Source organism: Antechinus flavipes, chromosome 4 (assembly GCF_016432865.1).
Source record: "Antechinus flavipes isolate AdamAnt ecotype Samford, QLD, Australia chromosome 4, AdamAnt_v2, whole genome shotgun sequence".
Lineage (NCBI taxonomy): Eukaryota > Metazoa > Chordata > Mammalia > Dasyuromorphia > Dasyuridae > Antechinus > Antechinus flavipes.
The window spans coordinates 386,246,034-386,265,783 of record NC_067401.1 but is presented as its reverse complement, the minus strand read 5'-3'; the positions used below and the strand labels follow the sequence as shown (position 1 = coordinate 386,265,783).

The 19,750-nt window shown below is 43.7% G+C and overlaps 1 protein-coding gene and 1 long non-coding RNA gene across 6 annotated transcripts in view; one reads left to right on the top strand and one right to left on the bottom strand.

The window, feature by feature from the left end:
* KDM5B (lysine demethylase 5B) overlaps window positions 1–914 on the bottom strand; it is a 66,730-nt gene extending 65,816 nt beyond the window's left edge. For both annotated transcript variants that reach the window (XM_051998625.1, XM_051998626.1), the window contains exon 1: window positions 684–914. In XM_051998625.1, the coding sequence (XP_051854585.1) occupies window positions 684–899 (216 nt within the window). In that variant the 5' untranslated portion in view covers window positions 900–914. The remainder of the gene's footprint in view (window positions 1–683) is intronic.
* A 325-nt stretch (window positions 915–1,239) lies between these two features.
* LOC127562712 (uncharacterized) overlaps window positions 1,240–19,750 on the top strand; it is an 81,180-nt gene continuing 62,669 nt past the window's right edge. For 3 of the 4 annotated variants that reach the window (XR_007953797.1, XR_007953798.1, XR_007953796.1), the window contains exons 1-3: window positions 1,240–3,899; window positions 7,938–8,065; window positions 11,345–11,477. This is a non-coding gene — a long non-coding RNA (uncharacterized LOC127562712). The remainder of the gene's footprint in view (window positions 3,900–7,937; window positions 8,066–11,344; window positions 11,478–19,750) is intronic. The other variant, XR_007953799.1, reaches the window with a different exon arrangement.

The window sequence follows — 19,750 nt, the reverse complement described above, 5'->3', positions numbered from 1 at the left end:
TTGAGGCCGTTAGGCCCCATGTTTGAGGCTCCCACTCCTACAGTCAGGGCGGGGTCCCCCTCAGATTTGGGGCCCCCCTTCCTCGGAGGAGGGGGATGAATTTAGATAAGAGGGGCCCTTCTCTGTGATGTCGCCAGAAACGGATCCCTAGAAAATAAAGAGGTGCAGCGGCCACAAGAGCCCAAAACTGGGAGGAGGAATGGGGGCTCACGGAGTTACCCCCCCCCAAACATACAGCCGTCTACACACGCACACACATAAACACACACGCACGCACACGCGGGGCCAGGTCCCCTCCCCGCCGCAGGGCCCCGGGCAGAGCCGGGGGCAGTTGAGGGGTCTGGGCCCGACCAGGGGCCCGGGGCGGGGTGGGGCGCCCAGGTGAGGGCCGCCCCGGGACCGCTGCCGCTGCCGCCGCCACACAAAGGACCAGGGGCTCCCGCCGCCATATTGAAAACTTTGCTCCTCGCCCCGACTCCTCACAAGTGCGCCCCCCGACCCGCCCCGGCCCCGCCGTTCACACTCCCGGCACACGCGCGCACACGCACACCCCCCGCCGCGCCCAGAGGCCGGCCGCCCGCCCCACGCTCCCCGCCACCGGCCCACGGCTGTCGGCGGAGCTCCGGCCGCCGCCTCCGCGCAGCCCTCCCGGGCCTGCCCTCGCGCACTCGCGGGTCACTCACCGGGGGCGGCCGCACCTTGCAGATGCCAGTCTGCTCGGCGATGGGCCGGATCTTGTGGATGAAGGCGAACGGGTCGGCGAACTCCTCCCAGCTAGGCTCAAACACCGGGCACTCAGGGGGAGGCAAGAACTCACCCAGCGGGCCCGGGCCGGCGGCAACGCCGCCGGGAGGCACCGGTCGGGGGCCTGCCGGGGGCAGCGCCACGGCCGACTCCATCGGCAGGGGCGGCGCGGGGCCGGGGGCAGCGGGGCGCCGGGGCCCGGGATCGGGGGACAGAGCGCAGCCGAGACGGCAGCGACTGGCGCGACCGCCTGCGAGCGCGACACTTCGGGCAGCAGCAGCGACAGCGACACCAGCGACGCCGATCCCAGCACGCAGCAGCAGCAGCAGCACCTCCGGCTCGGATAAAGCTGCCTCCGACGCCGCCGACGACTACGACGACGACGCCACCGCCGCCGCCGCCGCTGCCGCCGTCGTCGCCGGTTCTGCGCCTAACCGCCGTGCGCTTCCGCCGCCACGGAGAGAGAAAGGAGTCCCACGGCATCCCCACCTCCCCCAATGAGCTGAGCGACCCCGCCTCCTTCCGTCCCCAGAAGGGCGGGGCCACAGGAGGATGGAGTGGGCGGCTGTTGCGGGGGAGGGGGAGATGAGAGGAGGGGAGGGAAGAGGTGCGACTGTCATCCCCACTTACTGGGTTTATCTCTCCCTGAGGGATGGGAAGGAGGAGGGGACCCCCATGACTAGGGGACCCATGCCTTCTTTAAGCGGGAAGCTACTCAGGCCTTCTAGGGATTGTGGGGTCTTGTAGCGCCTGTCCGAGGTGGGTAGGAGGGAGAAGCCCCACTCTCCCCTGGAGCATGACTGGTTTTAAATCAGATTTAGAAAATCTCCCCGGACTCGGAGGGTTCCGGGAGCTACCCCTGAAACACCCCGGGCCGCGTTTGTGGAGGCATCAGTCACTTTACCCCCCCTTGTATGGAAAATAAGGGGATGAGGTTAGGTGGCCATCCTTTCCTCGTGTGAGCCTAGAAAGTCTGTTGGATTGCTGCGACATGAGGGCCGGGGATGTGCAAGCAGCATTAGCCCCTCGCGTGCGGGGCTGTCCCAACACCCTTGGTGTTGGGGATACAGAAACGGTAGCTCGCCCAGGAGCCACACCCTGCTAAAAGCCGGCTCAGTGTAGGGGGATTAGGCTAGATTGAAGACAACAAAGCGGTATCAGAGCCGGAGAGCTGGGGACCCGCTCCCCAAGCACCGGAAGCCTTTCCCCGGAGTAGGTCTGAGAAGAGTTGTCCTAAAAGCCGCGAAGGCAGAGGCACTGGGCACCGAGGAGAGCAGAGAGCTCGGTCTGACCGGTGGTCGTCACCAGGCCGCCTGACTTTTGTCCTGCTACTGAACTTTGAGGACACTAAGAGCGGCCAGTGAGCCATGGAACTCTGCCTGGCTCCGGTTAAAGAAGGCAGCCTTGGGATGCCTCGAGTGCAGCCCCCTTCTCAAAAGGCCCAGCCGACCCTCCGAGTCCCACGTGTTGTGCCTACAATCCTATGAAACCGCGAACAGGGAAGTCGGCATGTTTAAATCTAGAGACCTAACTCCCCCATCGGAGCCCCTTGACTTCACTTTGAATTCGAGTTTTTCATTTTAATCCAAAGGTAGGCTTTGGATTAGCAGGAGTTTTGTAATGCACCATTTCCCTTTTGCAAGCCTCTGCAGTGTCCCCTACCCCATCTGAGAGCAACTCAGAAGTGTTTCTTCCCTCACTAACTCTCAGAAACCTGGTGACCGGGACTATGAAGGGCAAACCTCCTTTCAAAAATCCTGGTAAGGGCGGTTGTTAGGTGAAGGAGCTGCTAGGGGATATGGAGTACCCACTCTTACTTATCTTGAGCAGAAGGAGTGCCCATCTCTGAAGCTGAATTCTGCCTTTTCATCATCCTTCTCTGGCATCTTGGCGTGGTCCCTGACAATCTTTTCTCTAACAATCAGTATCCCTTCCTTCTATAGAACTGTTTCAACAATATTAAGCAAGGAAAAATGTAAATCAGTAATGCTTTTTGGATGGATTTGCATTTTATTCATCACAGTATCTACCTACATTTGAAAACGTTTAATACAAAGACATGGAAACATTTGTTCAGTTCAAAGAAACCTTATTTGTTCATTCCACACTGCATATGGATTGTAAGACCCAGGCAAAAGCCCTATGACCCAAAGGCCCATAAGTGAGGTGGTCCCCACAAAAATTGCAGATACACTTTTTAATAGCTGCGATAAATGTAAACTACTTTTAGATTTCTCCTCTGGATAGTGGGCCCACAAGTATCTAGGGAAACGGCCCTTCCCTCTCTCAACCCTTGGCCTCCAGCTCCCCAAACCCCATTTCCTCCATGAAGGGTAATCGCGGGACTTCGTTCGCGAAGGACCGGGGCAGCTGGCCTAGCACAGGCTGGGAGAGGCTTGGCGGGGGCTCTCTGGGAAGTGGGCAAAGCTAGCAGACCCCTCCCCCTTCCAAAGCAGGGTTCCCTTTGCCCTTTATGATGTGTGTTTACATGTGCGGAGGGATCCAGCTCCAGCTGACAGCCACACCACGCCCGGATCTTCTTTTTTTAAAGAGCCTCGCCGCTGCCAGTGATTGGCAGAAGCCGGGGTCGCATCAGCCTTCGGGGGGCGGGGCCCAGGCCGCATTGTCTCGGCTGGGGCCAGCGGGGCGCCCCCGAGGTCGGATCGCACAGCCGCTGGGGTGGGGGCTCCGAGGTGGGAAGGTGGGAGGGCTGGGAGGGAAGTGCGGAGTAAGGCCCGGCCTGCATCTAGGCTGAGTTACCGGTGGCGTCAGCGCGGGATGGCTGAGGCTCCAACGAACCCCGGATAGTCATGCCACGTCTTCGGGACCCCCCCCCAACCCTCAGCTCCACCCTGGTCTTCATCCCACCGCCAAGGCCATGGTCGTTCTTCTCCGGCATGATGCCCCACAGCTCCCCTCAAATCTCCGTGCACCCCAAACCGTAGGCTCAACCCTCTCACTCAACTTTAAAGGGTCAGCTGCTGTCATCCCGATCTGCGCAATCTGCGCCAGAGCCCTCGAACAGCTATCTGCGTGACGGCCTCCCACCCCATCCTCGCACGGACACTGACAACAGCTTCCCCCTTTTATTCTTTTCCTTCATGCCGGAGATGAGTCGAGGCCGATGCGAAAGATTCTCTGCTCCCAGATTCGGGGTGGGTCGCTGCCTCAGCCACTTCCTGTTCTCGGGTACTCGGAGTTGTTCGGGTCCCGGGGAAGGGGAGAGCAGGCCAATTTCTGCTACTCGGGGAGGGGGCGGTGGCCGGCTCTGCACGTAGCGCACGTGTGCGCCTGGGCTCCTCCTACCTTCCTGCTCCGCGGCCGCCGCCTCCTGCTCCTGCCCCCTTCCTCCTCTCTCCCCCCCTTCACCTCCTTCTTTTCTCCCCCTCTTCTCCCCCACTTCATCTCCTTCCTCCTCTCCCTCTATTCCTTTACTTCACCCCCTTCTTTCTCCCCTTTCCATCCTCCTCATCCTTGTGCCTGCTTCCCCCCTTCTCTTCTTCCCTTAACTGTCCAAACCACCTCGATCTGCCCGCTTTGTGCTCTGACCTTCAGTTTCTACCCTTGCCCTTCCTCATCCTCTCTTCCCTCCCACACTTCTCCCTGACTTCCACTTTCCCAGTATCCTTTCCTTTTTCCTTCCTTTTTCTCATGCTTTTCAGTCAATCCACACAGAAACATTTCTGAAGCATTTATTACAAGGCCCCTGATCGTGCATCCAGGAGAATTGGGTTGGAAAGGAACTCGTCTATCAACTTGCGTTTTATTATTAGGCATCAGTCTTGTGCCCCGGTACAAGTGCAGTAAATGAAATAATTCCCCATTCTCAAGATTACATTCCTAACAGGAGACACAAATATTTAAAGAAAAATACTGAAAAAAGGAGAATACTGTAAATAAAGTAGTTAAAAGCAAGGTAGCTTAAAACTGAGGGCACTAGCCATTTGGGAAAGGGAAGATCGCGAGACTCATTTACAGGTGTTTGATTTCTTGAAAGGGATTTCTATGAGAGTGAGGAAAGAGGGTCTTCTTGACTAGTGGGTAAGCAGATGCAAAGGCACCCAGTCTGGAGCTGGAGTGTGCCCCAAGCACAGGAGACACCAGTTTATGGAGACTGCAAAGTGCATAAGGGGAACTAATGTTCTGTGAGGTTGGATTGGGATAAGCTTAACAGAGGAGCTCTTTCTAATGGCAATCCGAAATTGAAATTATCTATCTAATGGTTGGATTCTAGTCAACTTCATTTTATAAATGGAGAAACTGAACAGACTTCTTCCCTGTCCTGGCCCTTTTCTCATCCTCCTTCCCACTGTTTTAGCTTTAACTTAGAACAACTGGGACCCAGCAAAGTATAGTTATAACCAATTTCCCTGTCCCAACTCAAATGAATTTTCCTTTACTCCTCAACCCACTTCAGACTATGTCTCCTCAGTAGTTATGAATTTGCTACTAGAACCATGAACTTCTTCCAGGCCACCTGCAAACTGGACTCTGCTCCAGCTAGAGGCCAGCGTTTGCTTTGTCTTGCTGGGGCCCAGAGTTCTGGACCATTTCCAAAAGTGCTACCTCTGATCTCAACCCCAGAGCCTGAATTGGGAGATACAGAATTGCCCATCTGAAATTGGTGGGGGAGGGGAGAGGTTGCAGTTTTCTACTAAGGAAATAGCAAGGGGAGGCAAAAACAACCAAAGGATCTCTGTCTCCTGCTTTAAATCCCAAGATTCATTCTGGGTCCCCTTCCTCACAAAGTCTACATTAGAGTCTGAACGTAACTCTCTCAGAAATACCGGGCAAAGAGTGTGCCACTTAAGTCAGCTTTGCAATTCAAGAAGTGAAAATGAGAGGGGAAGTGATTAAGATAGTTACTAAAGTCATTCACAGATGGGCTCTGTTAACAATGTGCATATCTAGTTGCTTCCTAGTTTAATTATTTTTGGTAACTAGGTGCTAAACTCAGTTGTTTCCTGTAGGTTTCCTGCCCACACTTAGGGCAACAATTCCCAATTCAAGCATTGACCCTAAGAGCAAAGCCTCCTTCTTAATCACTCTACCACTTCCTGAAACCCTTCTGGCCCCAAATATGACGACTTCTCTTGGTTAGCTCTGAACCCACAGCTGTGAGAGCTGCCACGAGTGCAGCGCATGCCTTCGTGCTTTGGGATCCATTTCTTTTGACCACTTTCAGAACAATTTGCACATACTGTAAAGGTGGCTCTGAAAGAGCTTCCCTGACCTCTGTACCATCTCTCTGCTCCAGGAATTTTTTTTCTGCATGTCCCTGATCCCCAGAATCCTTTCCATCTCCTTTTATTGGCTTTCCATGGCTTCCTTTAGGTGCCAACTAAAACCCTACCTTCTATAGGAAGTCTTTTCCAATCCCTCTTAATCTTAATGCCTTCTCTCTGTGGAGTATTTCCTATTTAATCAATATATCCCTTGTTTGTACATACTGGTTTGCTTTTTATCTCTCCAATTAGAAAGCAGGGACTATCTTTTACTTTTCTTTGTATTCCCAGAGCTTAGCAACATGCCTGGCACATAGTAGGTACTTGTATTTAATTGTTTTCAGTGTGTCTGATTCTTGGTGATCTCATTTGAGATTTTCTTAGTGGTTTGCCATGTTCTTCTCTAATTCATTTTCCAGATGAGGAAACTGAGGTAGCTAAGGATTGAGTGACTTGCCCAGTGTCTCACAGCTAATGTCTGATTTGAACTCAGGAAGATGGCTCTTAACTTTAAGAAAGGCTTCAGATTGTGGACAAGGGAAAGAGAAAACTCATCTTCATTTCCCCAACCTGCTAAAATGATTTGTGCTCTAAGATCCTATTATTTTATGGATTGCCTAGAAGAATTGTATATTGATTCATTTTCCCAATCTTAAACTATTCAAATTATTCAAAATCCAGGAGTCCTCACTCCCCTGTGACATGCCCCCCCAAATAAGATTTTTTACTTGTGAGAAATGAAAAGAATTTTCTCTTTTTAAGTCTGGAGTTTATCATTAATTATTCAATTATGAGGAAACTACTTTACTCTTTCTTACCCCACTTCCATGCTCTGAACCTCTCCTGCCTCATGATCATCCTAATCTCCACTTCTTTGGTCTTCACAGGATCTTACAGTCTGTTTATCCTCCCCACCCTTTTTTTTTTTTTTTTTTAAATAACTCACTTTTTTTTCTATTTATCATTATCTGGACCTCTGTCTACAACTGTGCTCTGGTCCTCAGTGGGACAGAGCCCAACTCTTGGAGCTAGAATAGGAAGGTTCTTTACATCTTCTTTGTAATTTATTATGCTATATATATACACACACACACACACACACACATACACACATATACTTTATATGCTTTCCTATATATCTATACACATATATATGTGTATATATATATAATTTATATACTTTCCTTCCCATTCTTCCATAATACTGGGAGTAAAGAAACCTAGCCTTCCTATTCAAGGGAAACAATGGTTGTCAAGAGAATGTCAGCTGGGAAAAATGATGACAGATGTGGCTTGTTTGGGATTAAAGGAATCACTGTCATCTGGTTCTGTCTACTCCAATTCCTTCTCTTATGGATTTCTAGGTTCTTATCCAAGATTTGGGGAAGGGTTCTGGTTCCTTATAAAAGTCCCAGGCTCTGTCTCTAGAACACTCAATAGACAAAGGGATCCTTAGGAACTTAAATCATCGAAGGTGTTGTGAAGACTGTTTAAATTTTCCTTTTCTCTTTTTTTCTTCCACCTTTTTTGACTATTGCCTCTGTCAGTACTCTCATCTAGAAAACTGGAAATAAGAATGAGGGAGAAAGGAAGATGGAGGCCGGCTGAGAATATTCCATAGAATGTCCCTAATGAAAAGAACTCCCAGAAATGAGACTTCCTTCTCCAAGAGAAAAATGGAGTGGCCACTTAAGAGAAAAGGGGATGGGTCTGAGCTCTAAGGAAAGGGAAGGCAGTTTGGGTAGTTGTGGGAGGAAAGGAGAGATCATCCTTAGGTTCCCTATAACTCAAAACTTGTTCCTTTTGGTAGGCTAAATCACTACCAATACCACCCTAATGATTCCATTAAGTTTACTACACAAGAAGAAATTATCAGTTGTTCTCTGGAGAGAAAATATTACATTTGAATGCTGCTGTTATTAAGGAAATCTACAGAAAGATATGTAATCTTTTTTTTTTCTTTAACAGAAAACAGTTTGTAGTCAAACCAATTCGTTATGGAAACCCACTGAGAAGACTTTAATCTGCAAAGTCCTCCCCATGACATGTAAATTTCATTTTATAAAAGCTGTTACTTCAGAAGCCAAAAACTTGAGGTGGGTGAAGAAAAATATTATTTTTTAAATAGTATTTTTTCCAAGTACATGCAAAAATACTTTTTCATCATTCACCTTTGCATAAACTTATGTTTCAAAATTTATCTCCCTTTTCCTCTCCCCAAGACAGCTAGCCAAGATAGCTAACCTAGATATAGGTTAAACATGTGCAATTCTGTTAAACATATTTTCATATTTGTCATGCTGTACAAGAAAAATCAAATCAAAAGGGGGAAAAATAAGGAAAAAAAGCAAATTTTTTTTAAAAAGGTATAAATATTATGCTTTAATGTACATCTAGTCTCCATACTTTTCTTTCCATATGGTGGGCTGACATTTTCCATCACAAGTCATTTGGAATTGCCTTAAATCACCTCATTATTGAAAAGAGCCAAATCCATCACAGTTGATCATCATGTAATCTTGTTACTGTGTACAATATTCTCTTGTTTCTTCTCACTTTACTTAGCATCAGTTCATGTAAGTCCTTCCAGACTGAAAAAAACATTACATATCTATATAGGACATCTCTCAACAAACTTTCATGAAATGAGATGAGAACATTTTGATCTATATAAAGAAAACAAGATGACAAAGCTGACTAAACTCCATTAAGGGAATTTTATCTGGCTCCATTAAACCCAAAGCTCTGGAAATGCCTTTGAGTCAAAATTTAACAAAACAATGAATTACAAGTATCAAGGACTGGATTAGTAAGAGAATTCCTTAATTTTACTTAGGTGATCATTATCTTGCAGCTGTTATGAGCCAGAACTTGAAACAAGGTGCTAAGTCACTAGAATTGATAGAATGCTTATATACTTAGTTCACACCTTTAAGAGAGTTCACACATTAGTTCACACATTAAAGTTCACACTTTTAGAGAGCATATGTAAGCTAGGAGCGGCAACTAGGATTGATTTCAGGAGATTCACGAGTCAGGATTCAGTGGAGGAGATTGGCAAGTCTAACACAGAAGCCCACAATCCCATTCTCTTGGAGGTGGAGTCAAATTCATTCCATATTCACCTTCATGCTGGCTGGAGATTTGGAGGGAGCTAGAGGCTGAAGATGGAAGAGACAAAGGACTAGCGGCAAGAGCTCTTGGAAACCAGGAGAGAGATAGGCCTCTAAGAAAACTAACTGGGCTATTTTGAAGGAGACAATAAATGATTTGGTCTTTAACAGCTGGCTGCTTTTGGGGTGATTATTACTCAGAACTTAAAGGAAGGCTGCCTTCAGAAGCTCTCCAAAAAACCTGCTCCCAGAGAACTTTATAATTTAGAGAAGAACATTACATGCAGCAGTAGTTTCTTTGTATTATCTTTTAAATATAATCTTTAATAAACAAATTGTTACCTTAATAACAATCTTTTTAAGTAATAAAAAAGAGATAAAGGAGAAAATTTATGTTTAGAATTATCTCAAGAAAGCCAATCTTAACTCATTTCTAAAATATATAGAGAACTGAGTCAAATTTATAAGAATACAATCCACTCCCTAATTGATAAATGGTCAAAGAACAATTTTCAAATGAAGAAATTAAAGCCATTTGTAGTCATATGAAAAAATGCTCTAAATAACTATTGATCAGAGAAATGCAAATTAAGACAACTCTAAAGTACCATTACATAATTCTTAGATTGGCTAAGATGACAGGAAAAGATAATGACAAATGTTGGAGATGTGGGAAAACTGGGACACTGGTGCATTGTTGGTGGATTGTGAAGGGATCCAACCATTCTGGAGAGCAGTTTGGAACTATGTTCAAAAAATTATCAAACTTTGCACATCCTACCCAGAAGTGTTTTTACTGGGCTTATATCTCAAAGATATCTTAAATAAGGGAAAGGGACCCACATGTACAAAAATGTGGCAGTCCTCTTTGTAGTAGCAACAAACTGAACCTGAGTGAATGCCCATCAACTGGGGAATGGCTGAATAAGTTATGGTATATGAATGTGGTGGAATATTATTGTTCTGTAAGAAATGACCCAGCAGGATGATTTCGGGAAGGCTTGGAGAGACTTACATGAACTGATGCTGAGTAAAATGAGCAGAACCAAGGGAACATTGTACACAGTAACAATAAGATCATGTGAAGTTCAACTGTTATGGACTTGGCTCTTTTCAACAAGGCAGTGATTCAAGACAATTCTGATAGACTTGTGATAGAAAATACTAGCCACTATCTAGAGAGAGAATTATGGAGACTGAATATGAATCAGAGCATAGTATTTGTTCCTTTTGTTGTGGTGGTTATTTATTTGCTTTCTTTTTCTCTGATATTTTTTCTTATGCAGCATGACAAATGTGGAAATATGTTTAGCAGAATGACACATATTTAACCTATATCAAATTGCTTGCTGCCTTGGAAGCAGCAGGAAAAGGAGAAAGGGAGAAAAAGTTTGGAACACAAGGACTTGCAAAGGTGAATGTTGAAATCTGTATAATAATAGCTTTTTATTTTTCAAAATACATACAAAGGTAATTTCCAACATTCACCCTTGTAAAACCTTGTTTTCCAAATTTGTTTCCCTTCTTCCTCCTCTCCCCCCTCTTTTAGACAGCAAATAATCCAAGTTAACATGTGCAAAATTTGAAATCTATTTTTTTATGTATTTGGAACAAAATACTATTTAGAAAGAGAGAGAAAGAGAGGAAGGAAGGGGGAAGGAAGGCAGAAAGGAAGGAAGAAAAGAAGGAAAGAAGGAGGGAGGGAAGGAAGAAGGGAAGGAAGAAAGGAAGAAAAGAAGGAGGAAAGAAAAGAGGGAAGGAGGAAGGGAATTTGAAATAATTTTTTAGACCTAACATGTATTTCAACATATTTAACATGTATTAGATTACCTGCCAACTGGGGGGAAAAGGGGGGGAAGGGGGAGGAGGAGAAAATTGGGAACAAAAGATTTTGCAAGGGTCAATATTGAAAAAATTACCCATACATATGCTTTGTAAATAAAAGGCTTTATTAAAAAAAAAAAAGAAATAATTTTTTAGAATCTTCAAGTTGAATCTACACACTTAATCTTGTAAAAAGGGACAGCGCAAGGATTTTTTCCTTTTTTAGATAGTAACTCACTGTCCAGTTAAGGGAAGTGGGTTGGAAGAGGAAGGCGCAGCATCTGGAGATGATCTGTTAGAGATAATTAGAAAGAGGAATAGAAAAGGAAATATGAAAGGAACTTCTAAGGCATAGGAGGATTGCTCTGTATCCCTTAGAATCAGCCTTTTAAAGGTTATATTTCCTGAAACTTAGACCCTGCATGCTCTTTTCTATAGAAAGAAACCCCCTATGTTGGCCATCATGCGCTGGTCCTTCAGACACTCCATCATCATGTTAGCAGGCTTGGGCCTCCTATGGCTTTTCATCAATTTGGGAACTTCAAAGATGAATGAAAACATCTATCTCCTGGTAAGTATCAAAAGCAAAGTCATTCCCTCAGATCCCAGTCTAGATATAGGGCAATGTGGAATTTGGCCTGATAGAATAGGTCATTTGTCATCCAAATGAGCTTACCTCCTCCCTGTATTCTTCCCTAGAGGACAATTGGACATCAGCCAATTGACATAATATTCATTTTATATTTTTCTTGAGGGATGTATGGAGGGAATTCTGTCCAAAGGCCTGGTATCCTGGGAGCATTCCTACCTTGGTACCTCTTTGGCCACCATCCCACATTATTTCCCCCCTAGAGATCTTGAGAGAAACCTCTGAAGGCTGAAACTTGTGCTATCCCCAGGAAACAAAGTGGTCCTTGGACTAAAAGTTCAGCCCCCAGAGTGCAAAATACCTTTAGGAGAATTCATCTAATGTCCAAAGGAAAATTTCCCATTTCACCTACCAATTTCTGGCTGGAGCCCTGCCCTTAAAAACAAGTGAGTGCATGAATGTTCATAATGTCCCAAATGAAATGGAGGAGTCTTGGGGGGAAGGGCAGCAGCAGCAAGAAGGGAAAGTGGGAGTATTGAGAGAAACAATAAAAATGGGGAAAGAAGGAAGAGAACACTACAAAGTCCCAGCTATCACGAGAGAGATTTGAACCTGTAGCCAACAATAAGCTTGTAAACTTAGAGAAAAGTCTCAACTTAAACCAATACTATCCAGTCTTTTCCACCCTAACCCAAGCACATATTTTTTTCTTGTAGAGAAATTCAGTATAAGGTGTTTTAGAACCCTGGAAAACAGAAAAGAGAAAAAGGAAAGATGTGATAGGAGGGGAAGAAGAAAGAACTCTAGTAAGGAGAAAGGTTATTAAAAAGAAAATGAAAAAATTACCCTGGCATGGGTTCTATCGATAAAAAGTTATTTGAAAAAAAAAAAAGAACAGATTCTATGGGAATCATTTCTCACAGTGTCCTAGAACCCTTTGATGGACCAAAAAAAAAAAAAAAAAAAAATCATTGTCTCCATCTCTATGAGTTGAGAATACCACAGGGAAGGCCAGCTCCCATTTCGGGGGAAAGACTTTCTTTTTGCCCTGTTGCTGCTAATCATGCCCCGTGCTTCCTCCCCAGAGGGCCTTATTGTGGGGCTGTCCTCCATGCAGGGCCCTAGGGGAAGCACCCGGCGCGCACTGGGAGGTCCGTGTTCAGGGAGCTGAGGCAGGTCCCGGTGCTTGTCCACCTGGCCCACGAGGACCCTGACTGGCTCAAGGAGACGGCCAGCACCCTGGTCCGCCTCTTTGCCCCTCGGTCCTCCGAGGGAGCTGCTGGTGATCCGCGCCCCGCCTGCCGCCCACCGGCACTTGTGGTCCCAGCCGCCCTCCATCTTTAATTTCTCCCACCCCGAGACCTTCCAGGCTAAGCAGATGTTGGATTATGCTTCCTCCTGAGTTTTGCCGCCAATCTCTCCCACTACTTCCTCCTCTCGAGGACCACGTCCTGTGTGCTCGCCCTTTTCTCTCTACCATCAGCAGCAAATAGAAGCCCAAAGGGACAAACTGTGGGCGATCATGGAGTCCCCAACCGAGGCTTAGCGGGCAAGCTTTGCCACTCCAGGGGCCTGCCCAGGCTGGCTGCTTTCCGCCTCCTTTTCTACCAGGACAAGGCCCCTGACTTGCTCCTCTTCCATTCCCGGAGGCTTCGGGGCCGGAAGGATCGGCTCCGCAGGAGTCCCTCCCTCTGCCCGTTCTGCCGCTCCTCTTCCTTCTCTGCCAATGGCCCCTCCGCTTGTGGGGTGGCTGCGAGAACAGGCGCTCAGGCCCAGGGTACAGAGAGAGCCTTTCCCCAGTCCTAGTCAAGAGAACAAGAAGCGGGCCCGGCCTTTACCCTCAACCCGAGAACCTGGCTGGCGGAGACTTCGGGGAGACTAGAAATCCCAGGGGGAAAGATCCAGAAGAGAAGCCACGGGGACTAAATGTTTTCCCGGCTCCTTAGCAGTAGAACAAGTAGCAAAGACCCAAACCCTGCCCTCTGTGCTGGTGCTGTCTCCCTCCCCCTCCCCACATCAACCCCCGGCAGTCTACACCCCGGGTGGGCAAATCTCAGCCCCCCCCTCCCCCCCTCTGTCCCTCCGTCCCTCCCCCCTTCCCCCCACGTAATTATTTTATTGTGAAATGTGACTTCCAGAGGTGAATTTCTCTATGGGATCACCACATGAGATTTTTTATTACAACTCTACCTTTGTCTTCTCACTCGTGCAGACTGAAGTACACAGTTTAGCGAACTGTGGGCCGCTGGTTTGAATAAAAAGCGGGATGTCTGAGGGGGAAAGCTCATTCCTGCTAAGGAGCATTAACGGCCTCAGCTCTTGTGAGAACTTTTCCCCTCAGCCGAGCTTACTGAGGAAAAAAAGATGGTGGCGGGCTTTGAGATTGGCCGCTGCTTCCCAAAGCACACCACTTTTCACACAAGTTTGGGAAATTAGGGGACCTCCTCCTTGAGGTACATCGGGGAGGTCTAAAGTGTAGGCTTGAAGTTTCCAGCTCCTCTTCTTCCTATAGCTGTGTGTATAGAGGGGCTAGGAAGAGAATATACATATATTAGTTGTTGTTGTTTTTTGTTTTTTTTTCCCTGAGGTAATTGGGATTAAGTAACTTGTCCAAGGTCACACAGCCAGGAAGGGTTAAGCGGCTGAGGTCGGATTTGAACTCAGGTCCTCCTGACTTCAGGGCTGGGGCTCTATCCACAGCACCACCCAGCTGCCCCGAGACTATATTTTTTAATTAGTTAAATGGACTTTGCTTGTGCCTATGTGGAGGAGGGTATGACCTTGAGAGCTGGCCAAGGTTAACTAACTAAGTTAGAAAATTAACTTCCTCAATCCAATTGGGTTCTACAAGCAACTAAGTACCTATTCTGTGTCAGGCACAAAGGCAAAAACCAAAATAATAATTGTCCTCAGGAAATTATATTCCAGGGAATTGGAGGTAGGGCTAGATATAAGATTGGACATAAAAGAGGAAAAAACATTCAGGTCAAGTTAACAAGCATGTATTAAGCACTTTCTTTGTGTGGGGATAAAAAGAAAAGCAATAATTAGTCCTAGATCTTAAGGAGCTCATAATCTAATGGGGAGTCAAGGGGGGGGGGGGCGGGAAACTACCTGGAATAAGATATAAACAAGAAAAATTGGAAGTGTTCTCAAAGGGAACAAACATTAATTAAGCACATATTCTATGCCAAGTATTGCTTAGCTTATAAATATTATGGAATCCTCAAAACAACTCTGGGAGTCAGGAGCTATTATAATTCCCATTTTACAGGTGAGGAAAATAAAGTAAGCACAAGTTAAGTGAACTTGCCCAGAGTTACTCAGCGAATAAGTATTTGAAAGTTTCCCTGATTTCTAGTCCCAGGACCATATCCACTGAACTACCTAACTATAAAGGGAAAATTTTCTGAAGGTTTGTCAGTTCTAGTACAATCCAGAGAACTCTTACCCTCTTCAAACTACCTGTTAAGTATGTAGAAAGAGTGATTAGGATTAACCTGGACAATGTTAATTTATTTAATTAACCAGGTCTTTGGGCACAGAAGAGATTTCCTCAAAGTGTTATCATCCTATTGATAATCATTTGAGACCTGATTCCAGTGAAGAAGTGATATCCTTTGAATTATTGATTTGAGTTCTTGTGTGCATCCTATCTTAAGGATGATTGATTAATTCACAGCCAATTTTTGAACATTAGGCTTTTGAAAAAAGAGGATTGAGATTAATGGAGCCATGTCACTTTTTCTACTAAATAAACTCTAAGTGGCTCCCTATTACCCCCAGGATCAAATATAAAATCCTCTGACTTACAAAGCCCTTCAAACATAGCCCCCTTATGTTTTTTCTATTCTTTTTAGACTTTACCCCCTTCTACATTCTCTATGATCCAGCAACACTAACCTATTTACTTTTCCTCACATATCCTGACTCTCTGCATTAGATCTGGCTGTATTCAATGTCTACACTACTCTCCCTCCATAGCTCTGTAATGGGAATTCTTTATTTTCTGTTATTCCTCTTGCAACTTTTAGTTAACTGAAAGCCTATTTTTTGTTACTATTGACCTTATCTGACCAAAATTTGTTCCAGGGTATGTGAAATTTTATTTAAAATTTTAATCACTCCTTATATAAGAAGCCAAAGAAATAATCTCAAGTATATTTGATTTCTTCATGACATGTAATCTTCCTACTCAATTAGTCTGTTTGTGAATCTTTTAAATATAGTTTAATCTGTAACCTTACTTAGTTTACTTATGGAGTTTGTTTGACAAGATTTGTCTTGATAGAAATTATGAGATTATGACTGTTTGACTAAGGTTATTTAGCTTTTATAACATTGAAAGAAGTATGATATTATAAATGTCACTTCTTTAACTTTTATGGCCTAAGAAGAACATAAATGATTACAACATGTAAAAGAATTATTTCTTTTTCATTTAGATGTAATTTCACCTAAAAGAGGACTTATTAGAATCCTAATGGTTATTCTGATTTATTACTTTTTCTGAAACCCAAACCTATACTTGAGCATAATAATGAAACTAGATTTTTACCTTTATAATTTCTGGGTTATGATAAATATATTTTGGCAGCTGTTATCTACCACAAGAAATGAAAGAGGAGATATTTGTCCCTTAACACTCCCCACTACTACTTTCTTCAAAACTCATCTCCAAATCCATCTTCAGGGCTTTCTCAGTCATTACTTGTCACCTGCCCTACACTAGTCTCTCTTCTAGCTGAAATCACTATCTATATACATATATGTATATATGTGTATATTTATATGAGGATGGGGTGAGTATTATGTGTGTATTTATCACACACACACACATATATATATAATTATTGTTCAGTCATCTTGGTCCTGACTCTTCATGACTCCATTTGAGGTTTTCTTGGCAAAGATACTTAAATGGTTTGCCATTTCCCTCTTTAGCTCATTTCACAAGTAAGGAACTGAAGCAGACAGGGTTAAGTGATTTGCTCAGAGTCACCCAACTAGTAAGTGTCTGAAGCTGGATTTTAACTCAGGAACCAATCTGGCACTCTATCCACTATCCACTTGTTTTGCTACATATATATATATATATATATGAGAAATGCATATATGTCTACATTTGTAATATGTGTATGTATATATATACATATACACACACATAAACACACAAAATATTTATGAGTCTATACATACATCAAGACAGAGGTAGATGGAGGGTTATATATGTGTATTCAAATCTATCTATCTATATATCTAGCAGAAGGACCCACAACAACCATCTCATTTACTTCCCTGGCTCTTCTGACTTTTTCAAACTTTTTCTACCATGTCCCAGATTGTCCTTGAGGACAAAACCTGTCTTTCTTTTTGCTACTACAGTATTTATATATTCCCAGTGATAATGCTTAGCACAGTAAACAATACATGTGTACTGGGCCTAAAATAAATGCTTGTTGATTTGTTTGCACATGATTAAAAGTACATATGTATCCTTATTAGATTATGAACTTTCTGTGAACTCTCATTTTTGCAGTTTCTATGCATCTAGAGTACTTAGCACATTTCTTGACATAATAACCACTTTTAAAATTAACTTTTTATTTGAGACATTAAAAAGTTAGCATTAAACGTTTTAAAATAGCAATATAATATAGCAGAAAGAGAATTTTCATTTAAAATAACCACAGAATTTACAAAACACTTTGGAATCTACTTACCAAAATATTCATGCACATAAGAACTACATGAATATAATTACAAAAAATTCTTTACAGAAATAAAGATATACCTAAGTTACTGGAAAAACATTAATATTTTCTGGGTAGGCCAAAACAAAATATAAATGACTACATAAATTAATTTATTTATTTAATTTACTAATTTAATGTGTCGGATAGTGACCTTTATTCAAATTAAAATCAGAAACTTTCAAGGTAAAAAAGAAAAAAAAAAAAAAGGATTTATTATGATCTCTTAAGAAAGGACAGCTCCCAACAGACAAGGTGTCAGTAGGGAAGTGCAAAGCACAAACTACAGAATACAAGATGTATACACTAGAAGTCTTTCCCCTCCCCCTTGACCTTTTGTCCATTGCCTGGGGAAATCCAGACTTAAATTCCAAACATGGAAGTCTATCCCAGAAACAAAAGAATATTAGTAAATAATAAACTCTTAATTTAAATTTCCTTAGAGAACTGCTATGCAAGCAGATATTTTTGGATGAGAGAATTCTGTTACCTGAATACCCAAAGCCATCATTGCCTTTAAAATAAGTACTTAAAAGCTAAGAGATGAGGGAAAACAAGAGCAGAAATGTTCATCCAAGACAGTCAAACACCTGCAGCTTTGGCTATACCTCAACTTGTTATTGTGAAGTCCCGAGTCATAATTAGGGCGTAGCTCAGGATCACATTCCCATGAGAGGTCTTCACCCAGTTTATCCTATTCAGCTCCTCCTCTTTATCTATTAATTTTTGAAGACCTCTCACACCATTCTTGATACATTTCCTCATATATCTTGTTCTTGATCTCCAATCCTTCTGGATTTAGTTATCCTTTTTCTCTACTGGGGTTCCTTGTCAGGAACCAAAGAATCTATTTGCACTTTGATTCCTTGGTTCCACCCTCTAAAGGTCTAAGTCTTAAATGGACCTCCCCCTCCATGTTGTTCAATCCTTCCTCTGTGGGCATCCCAGTCATGTCCCTGAGGCTAAATTTTCCCAATAAAATCCACTTATGGACCATCCCATGGCTTCTGCCCTCCTTTGAGTCAGCCCATCACTGGCTGGACACTGAAAAGGTCATTTCTCTTTCCCCAAGCCATTTCTCTTCTTCCTAACTCCACTGTGCTTTCCAACCCCACCCTTTACAACTGACTTTTTTAGGGTGCTTTGTCCCTTTCAGGATTTAGCCTGTCAGCTAAGAGGTACCTCAGCTCACGGAGTGCTCCTCTTGTACTAGGAAATTGTGGGTTCCACTGAGGAACTTGCCTTTCATAGGCTCTCAACTCTATTTCATATTTACCATTCCCAGTGTCTATTGTATCCCTTTATTTTGTCTGTAACCCATTCCCCCAAATAAATCCACCCTTTTGCCAAAAAGAATGCCCATTGTGAATTCTTCATGTGACTGCCATCATTTAGTGGCAAACCCCACACCACAGATCACATCAGTGAGGACCTGGTCTTCAAAGGGGCATGGGCCAATTTTCTGATGTCTTTGGCAATTTCCTTCATTACTTGTCCATTATTATTAATTTTCACACAGCAAAAATTTAATTTCCCACAAATTCTACCTTCTTCAGTCAACAAGTAGTCTAATACTAATCTATGCTGGAGTATGACTTTCCTAGTTTGAGTGACCCTGGTATGTTAATAAATCCAATGCCTTTGTCATCTGGTTAATAATTATTTTGTCTAATGCGTATTCATCACACAAATTGGGGTTCTGTATCCCCATCTCTCATCTACTACTACAACCATTTGGTCCCTAGTAATTGGAGTGGGTAATTCTTCACAAATAAAGATGTCTATCACAAAAGTCAGTAACAACAAAAATACTAAAAGAAACAGACAAGACATATGTACCTAGCAACAAATACTCACTTTCTTATTTAGGAAATAATGACCACATTTATTTTCAGATAGGAAACTGCAAGATCTATCTTGCAAGAAATCTCCAAGTATGTAAATACTTGAATTGTGCTCATGCCTTCTACTGAACACTTGCCCTGATTACAGAAATTTGGTATAAGAGGAAAAACGCAGGGACATGAAATAGAATCAATATGTAATTGATATATATATAATCAAATATAATCAAAATTGGTCCTTCAGGCCTCAGCCTGAGAGCACATACATGACAAGATAAAGCATCCTTAGCTAATTAAATGCAAAACAATTCCACCTTATAGCCAAACTCAGGCATAATCAAGCGGGTTCTTATTCAAAGAAACACCACTGGGAAACTGAGTCAGAAGGATCCCATCTTAAGCCCAGCCAAGATTGTCTTTCTTTCTCCTGGAACTGCAAATTCCAAAGGTGTTGTCTAGGTCAACAATCCTTGCTTCCTAAGGAATGAAGATACTGCTGTTATATAATTCCTTACAAATTTATCCTTTGTTTTAAAAGAGGATCTTTCCCTTTTTCCTCCCAAATAAAATAAACCAATTTCACATAGGGAAAGTCCCAGATCACTTCTGGGGACAGTTCTAATTTTTTAACAGAGCAATAGGCAAACATTTGGGTTAA